The sequence below is a fragment of the Taeniopygia guttata genome, chromosome 8, assembly GCF_048771995.1.
Source record: "Taeniopygia guttata chromosome 8, bTaeGut7.mat, whole genome shotgun sequence".
NCBI lineage: Eukaryota > Metazoa > Chordata > Aves > Passeriformes > Estrildidae > Taeniopygia > Taeniopygia guttata.
This window is the reverse complement of record NC_133033.1, coordinates 15,443,400-15,451,345: the sequence shown is the minus strand read 5'-3', so window position 1 is coordinate 15,451,345 and position 7,946 is coordinate 15,443,400. Positions and strand designations below refer to the sequence as shown.

The 7,946-nt window shown below is 41.1% G+C and overlaps 1 protein-coding gene across 2 annotated transcripts in view; it reads right to left on the bottom strand.

The window, feature by feature from the left end:
• Nucleotides 1–771: 771 nt before the first annotated feature.
• PKN2 (protein kinase N2) overlaps nt 772–7,946 on the bottom strand; it is a 54,312-nt gene continuing 47,137 nt past the window's right edge. For both annotated transcript variants that reach the window (XM_030279120.4, XM_072933089.1), the window contains 6 exons: nt 7,851–7,913; nt 7,677–7,753; nt 6,184–6,326; nt 4,855–4,962; nt 3,233–3,313; nt 772–3,152 (listed from right to left, as the gene is read on the bottom strand). In XM_030279120.4, the coding sequence (XP_030134980.3) occupies nt 2,949–3,152; nt 3,233–3,313; nt 4,855–4,962; nt 6,184–6,326; nt 7,677–7,753; nt 7,851–7,913 (676 nt within the window). In that variant the 3' untranslated portion in view covers nt 772–2,948. The remainder of the gene's footprint in view (nt 3,153–3,232; nt 3,314–4,854; nt 4,963–6,183; nt 6,327–7,676; nt 7,754–7,850; nt 7,914–7,946) is intronic.

Below are 7,946 nucleotides of genomic sequence, written 5' to 3'. Positions count from 1 at the left end.
GAGTTAATTTTTAGGCGGCTCTGACCCGTGGTATTGCTGGCCTGCCTGTGCCAGCTGGGCCCGGGCGGGGCGCGGGTGTCACCGGCCGCGCTCAGGCTGGGGCGGGCCTGAGGGGGTGCCCAGCAGTCAGCCCGGACAAGGCAGGACATGGAGGGCGGCCCCACGCTCCAGCGTGTGGGAACATCTCCAGCATTAATTCAACAGCAGTTCAGATTAGATCCGTGAAACACTGGAGCCAGTCCTCTCTGGATTGTTTAGCCAGGTACGAAGTGAAGCGTCCGTCTCTGGGCAAAATGGCTGCGTAAAATTCCATCTGGCTTTTAAAGAATTCTGTTCTAAATGCACTCAGAAGAAAGCTTCATCCTCGACTGTCTAAAGAATGAGCTCAGTGAGAGGTGGGTAGGTTAGACTGTGGTTTGGTCACACAGCTTGCTAAGGAATGGTGGGTGGGAAAGAGACTCTCATGAAGCCGTACCCAGGAGTGGGGCTGAGTTCTCTCCCCCAGCCCTCAGGGGCAGCCTGGGAGGGACAGTGCTGAGCCAGGCAATCCAGACTCCAGCCCACAGACTCTGCTCCTGTCGGGACTGCTCTAAGCTAGAGACTGCTCAGCGACAGGTTGTAATGTTCTTAAAAAAAAATAAAATATGGGAGCCTGCTGAGCTGCCACCAAGAGACTGGGTCCCCTCCTGACAGTAAGATCTTTTCTGAAGTTACCTGTGGGGAAGACTTGACCAGCCTTCAAGAAACAGCAAAATCATGTTTGCGACACAATTTACAAATTACTCTATTTAGACCTTTAATTTGTGATATTAATGACTGCAAAACACTTAGAATGACATTTGTTAAAGGCACATTTCATTTAATGCATAGTGTACCATTCTAAAATATCCTAATTTCCTTACAAAGTGCTTGAGCAGCCACATACGGATAAAGTATAGCAAAATATATTTACAATCTAGGGTTTAAATCTTAATCTGCCTAAAAATATTTAAAAAACTACAGAGATAAAATTAGTGCTTTTTTCAGCTTAACTGGGTGAACATACCCTGCCCTCTAATTTTTTCTATTTTTTTTTTAGTGATTTGCTTAGATTAAAAAAAGATTTCTGTACAAGATGTAGTTACAAAAAGGTATGTTTGAGGATACTTTCATAAGCATTAAGCACCCTGTGAGATGCTTGTGTATATATATTTGGGAACCAAAATGGATGAGTTGACTGTACCTCAAAAGTATTGGTTTCAGCTAGATACAGGAACATAATTTGTTTCTAGTCAATATAGAACCTGGAAACAGGGAATGCTGAGGAGTTGACTCACTCTTTCCAACGTGATTTGCAGCAGTGAGGAAGGTGCCTGCCCCATTCCTGTGGGGGACTGGCCTGATTTAGACCTAGTAACAATTATTTTTTTCTCCTTTAAGCCTCTTTCCTGCCTAACCCTGCAGGTCTGTCCAGCATCTTGATTTTCAACCACCACCTTAGCATTGCATACTCCAGTGGTTTGTGTTTCTTCTTTGAATTAATAAAATTACCAGTTTTTAATTCATTTGAGTGTGATGCCCGCTGCCTTAGCCCATGAACAGCAAACTCCTGGCCAGGATGAACCTGTGAGGTTATAGTGCTGAATAGTGCTACAGGTAAGGGCCAGGTGGGAGATTTATTTTCCAAGAGTCAATGTTTGCTCACAGAACAACAGATGCCAAAAATAGGTCCTGGTTTACAAATACACACAGTGTCTGGTCTAAATTACTTTTCAACTTTTGAGGTATAGCTTTTAGTGTTAAGGGGTTTATAAAATATACACTGTTCTTATCAAAAATATTTATACATTCTATTACAACATATTGCTTTTTACCCTCAGTAACTGCCAATCCAGGGGCTGGAGCTCAGTGGCCTACATGGATACATTTTTTTTGTTCACTTGGCCACTACGCAACATCGGTGAAGTGGTACAATTAAATTACTTGCCTGGAGGTAAGAATACATTACAACTTCCAAATATACATGTCCACAGCATGTATACATTGAAAATGCTTACTTTTCCTAAGTGATATGATACTGTACAGCAGACAGAGAATGGAGGGGGTTAGATACGGACTGGGAACTTCTCTGCCCCCTAGGGGTGCGGGAAAGGCTCGAGGTGAGTATGGAAGGGGCCGGGCCTGGGCCTTGCAGCTGCTCTGCTCTGGGGTTACACTGAGCAGTGTTCTCCTTACATTCCTCATCCCAACCAGGGCCTTAAGCCGTGCTCAAGGAGCTTGAAGGCAAAACTGTTTGGCAAGTGACTTTGGTAAACTCTCCGGATTTTTCTGGGTTTTTCTTTGCAATGGAAGCACTTACACAGTTGTTATGTCAAAGGCAAGGTGTTTAACATTTTTCCTAATAAATATCATAGAAAATTTACAAAACAAGGCATATCTGTTCTCAATACCGTTATTTTAAGAACGCAAGATGAAGGTGTACATAAAAATGTGTAGTTTTAAAGACTGCACAATATTTAGCTGAAATCATTTGCCTTCTCCGACTAGAACCAGGTTCTGTGTGTCACCAGTATCCCAACTTACTTCAGTGTGGCTGAGTGGAGATTACCTAGCTCAAAGTCTGCTTTTCCCACTTAAGGCAGATACTTTAAAAGCGGTATTATCTGCTGTGGAAGAGTGAGAGAAACTGTACAGATCCACGTGCGCCCATGTGCGGGAAGTTCAGCACAGCCCGGGTTCATCAACTCAGCTTAGGAACGCCATAGACCTGCTTTCCAGTGCTCAGATAAAAAACAATATACAAAGAGGCCACTCTTCAAAAGAGTGTAAAAACAGTACTTAAAAGGATCTTCATGTGATTTAAAAAAACCCAGAAGCTGCAGGTGGCACAGAAAGCAATTGAAGGGTCAGTATTCTTCAGAGAGGCATTCTTGTGAGCCAGTCAGCTGGGACTTCACAGTGTGTGGAAGTTAACACCAATCAGCAATGTAATCAAAATCTCTGAACATTTCCTGCTCTTCTTCTGAAAGTATCCTTGGTTCTCTAGGTGGAGTGAGGATAGGTGCTTCAGAGGTAAATTCATCATCAAAATTACTAACGTCTTCTCTTCCTCTAATGGTAGGTACAAAAGGAGGCTTGACTTTCTTAGCCAGTAAAGCATGCCAATCAATTTGCTGTAAAAAAAATGAACAGATGTTTAGTTTTCCATCTCTACTCCTTTGTGTCCTTAGAAATAATACTAGTTTGTACTCACCCTGAAAAAGTGATGCTTTTTCACGTCCTCAGCATCTTTCTCTCCAGCTCCAAGACGCCGCTCTGGATTTCTTCGTAGCAGCTGACAAAACATGCAGAGTTTCAATGGAGAAATTCAGGGGGAGGGAAAGGAAGGAGGGAGGATGAGTGTTACTGTCTAAGAGCCCACACCAACATAAGGTGGACAGTGAAAGTCATACTGCCCGACCTGTGGGCAGTCCTTGCCCCTCGAAGGAATGGACAGACAAAGCTTTTAACCTTTAGCACTGCTCTTTCAGCTTGTCAGCACAGTTTCAGCAGCAGCTAAGCTAGGACCAGTGCCAGAGAAGACTCATCTGTCCCTGCAGAGCTGTGCTGCCATGTCCTGGTACTGGAGGTGATCTGGGGCAAGTCACAGAGTGCAAAGTTTCCCTTTGCTGGTGAGGGTACAGATTTACATAAGCTAGTGGTTCTTGCTCATCTTAGAGAAGGGATTAATGACCCTCCTGTCTCAGTGCTTAGCTCCTTCACAGAAGTTGATTTACCAGGAGAGGGTTCAAGCTGCTTCATACATTCAGCCAAAGGAAAGGGTTTCCTAATTACCCCCAGAAGTTCGATGCTCCTCCTTGTGAACTGTATTGCTGTGAGCAAGCCCCTGTTCCAGGCAGGGTCCAGCAGCAGGGTGGGCTGATATCCATGATGCAGCCATCAAAAAATAATGTCTAATATATTGTGAATGAAATTGTGATGGAAAGAGCATGCACAGAGCTCCAACTAGTAAATTGCCAGTACTAAGTTCCTAGTACGTGTACTGTGGATGCAGTGTAGCAGCACCCTGTCCCCTGTGGATATTGGCATGAATTTTTACAGCAAAAACACCTTCTCCAGGTACTGCCTTAAAACTGTATTCTGCTTGCTTCCTCTAGGCAAATGCTGTCTCCCTGGGACTAAGCAATTGTTTTAAGTTACCAAATATGCTATTACTTAGATAGTTATGTCACAGTAGTTACTGTGCTACAGCACATTGCTGAATTGGGTGTTAAACTGATACTCAGCATCGGGCATTTATGTGGACAGGCTGATTCCAAAGGCTTTGGAACCACCTCCAGTACTACCTTTTCTATCAACTGTGATAAGGTGCTAACTTAGGTTCAACTGCCTTCCTTTAATAAGCAGACACATCACACTAAGGAATAACACTAACAACAGCCATAACCAAAATAAGCTGTTCCTTGCCAAGAATAGGACTGCAGATGCCATGTGTACAGTGTTCCCTGCCCCAGCTGGAATGATACCAAAAAGATTTAGAAGTCTTTGAATTAAAATATTCATGTGACAATGCTAATCTACCAAATAGGTCAATGCAGCAGTGTTTGGCTAGGAAAAGAGAGCTGAACTACTCTAGTTAGGTCAAACTAGGAAATTTAGTTCAGAGAGAAAATAGAGCCTTAAGTGTTTTTTACACTTTAAAAAGAAAAACTTGGTGACAGGCAGCATGGCACAGCATAAATGAAGCAAGTCTGAAATTTAATTGTCAAAAAAAAAACCAAGCGCAGTTCTTAAACTGTTTTGTTCCTCCACAAAAGTAATTGTTGGAAACAGGACAAGATGGAGATACTGTAATAATTATTAAAATGTTCTTACCCGTCTCATTATTGAGATGGCTTCTGTAGACAGAAATCGTGGATATCTTACTTCATCATTTACAATGCTGTCAAACACCTCTTCTTCATCATCTCCAGGGAAGGGAGACTATAATGAAAGTAATTAAAAAGTCACTATAAATAGGCTTAAAATCACAATTGAAAACAACATAAACTCAGCTGAATATTTGGAATTAGACAGCCTGAAATGATGTCTTCCTTGCCAGAAACATATATGGCGTTCAATAAGGAAGAGAGAAAATGCAAGTTGGTATTGTCCCATAATTCCTACTGAAGGACTGTGTTTTAAAAATGTGCTTTTAGATGTAGAAACACCTAAAACTGAGATCTTCTTTGAACTCAAGGTGTACACAGAAATTATCTATCAGCTCTTCTTTGGGGTAGCTGCCATTCACAAGTGGTGTGGGGAAGACTAATTTGTTTTTGTAAAATCTTTAGTATGTTGCAGCTCAAGGTTTTTCAAACTGTTTTAAAGTGGCCTGACACATGTAGATGACATTGTACAAGCTTTTTGCCCTTTTTTACCTGAAAGGAAGTGAAAGTAAGTTGAATTACCATCTTTTTAAAAAAGAACAAAATTATGAGTTTTTAGCGCGTGTTATCACTGTGCCACCTGGGAGATACTGTTACAAAATGGACCAGAAGGTAGAGCAGTATATACAATGGCAAATATACTTCTCAGCAGTGATTTATTTATACCTCAGCTCATTTACATGGAACTGAGGCTTTCTATTTTAGTGTGTTTGGCATAATCTTTCATTGCTATCCAGTTTTATGTGTTAAAGTTTACTTTCGTTCAAGCTACAGCAGTTAAGTTTATTTTTTCTCCAAAAGCATTTGAAAGCAGAAGATTGTTATTGCTTTGCACATCCAGATTTGGTAACAGACGTGTCCTAGAAATGCAGCTCCCCCAAACATGTACAGATGTCCTGTACTCTACTCACAAACACTGATATTAATATGCTATTACTGGAATTTGATTTAAGACATAATGATGTAAATAAAAATAGAGTAAAGCAAAAATCTGTTACAACCTGTTGGCTTCTACAATTTCTGGTAATTCAAGCTCCAGACATGACTTGCCAACTTCTCCAGTGTTACAGCAGCCAATATCAGGTGAGTAGCTGCTCAGTAGTTCACACTTCCTTTTCCTGATGACTGACATTAAGATGCTCACTGTAAATGCTGTATAATGAATACTGATACTGTGGCAGGTAGGGCATATGAAATGTTAACAGGCTGCTATCTTGAGGTTTGTAACCTTTAAACATTGTTTTTTATGACTCCACTGTACCTTATTAAAACTTACCTCACCCACCAACATCTCATAGATAAGAACACCAAGACCCCACCAGTCTACAGCTCTTGTATAGGAGGTTTCTGTCAGCACCTCTGGAGCCAGAAATTCCGGTGTGCCACAGAATGTGCTTGTTCTGTCTCCAAATCCCATTCCTGAAAGTTACAGATAATGAAAATCAAGCAGTATTTTCTGCCATTCCACAAGCTATTCCTCCAAGCAGAATCTCTCTCCAGAGCAACGTCAACTGATACTGTAGATCCAGGGCCTGAAGGCTCAGGCCAATGATGTAAAACATTCTCTCCTTCTTCCTCCCCATGCCTTTGTTTCACATGTGCTTCTGTTAAAATTTTTCTACCCCTCGCTATATGCAATGAGCCAGATTAAGGTTGCAGTTATACCTCTGTTACCCAGTTAGCTTTCTTTGGAAAGATACAATCTTATGCTCCATTTCTACCAGTTAGCACAAGAAAAAGCAGTACACACTAGTTTAGCCAAACGTGCCCTTCTGGATGCTTCTGCAGTGCAAATTACATATAGTAGAGTAAAACATGGAGTGTAGTGAAAGAACGTGAAGCAAAATAAGCCCTGTGGATTTGCCAGAGTGGCACAGTTTGGGACATCAGCACCACCAGGCCTGATGTGACATGACAAGGGGAGCTGCTGTAGAAAACTTGAGAAAACCTTTAATTGCAGCAGTCAGTAAAGAACTTTCCTTCTTATTTTGTTATTTACAGAATTTATTTGTAGCTACAGTCACAGGACTTGCCCTGGCACTCGTGTTTAAGACCTACTGAGTTTACCCAATTCCCTCTTAGGCTACCTTAAAGGAAAAGATATGGAAAAAGGCTAGATAAACTGAAAAAAATTGATCTTTGCCCACACAATGGGTTTTGAGAAAAACACTGTAATAACTACCTCTATTTGGTATTTGCCAGTAGTGAGATGCTTGAAAGTAACATTCTAGGCTTCCCTTTTGGGACAATCTCTCAATTTTGGCTGTAGCATACTCTGCACATCATTTTCCTAAGAATCACACACAGAATCACATTTCCGTATATTCAGAGTTGCAACTGTTTCTGAGCTAGAAAAATAGATATTCTATTTTTCAAAAAGCAAGAACTCAGGATGGATTATAATGGCACTTGATTTTGTTGTGCAGTGTCAAGGTGTTTAGAATGAGGAAACCACCTAATGCTTTTCCTACTTGTAAAATGTGCAGTGTGCCTTGTTAACAAGCAGAGATGTGATAAGTAACAGTCAGAACAGGTGATGCTCACAACTGACAATAAATAAAAATAACAGGGCAATGCTCACGTACTGATATTGCCCTACTAAGGAACTTTCTCCTATCTCCATATTTGTACAATCAGAGGTGTATTTTTTTCCTTCAAATGACACATGGTAAACCCTATGCACATCTGGCAGTCCAAAACTCTCAAGGAACAGTCAAGAGTAGGACAGACTATGGAATTCCTCTAGAAAGAAAATTTAAGGGCCATTACCTTCTTTGCAAAGACCAAAGTCAGCAATTTTCACAAAGCCTTCTGTGTCCAGCAATAAGTTATCCAACTTCAAATCTCTAAATGAACATTTGAGAACAAAATTGCATCACTTGATGTGTTTCTTCAGTACTATTCAGAACAGCTGAAATTCATCTGCTGGAAATGACTACTTACCTGTACACTATTTTGTGCTCATGTAAATACTGAAGTCCAAGAACCACACACGCAGCATAAAATCTGTTGAAAAAGTTGAAGTTAAAATTTCAATGG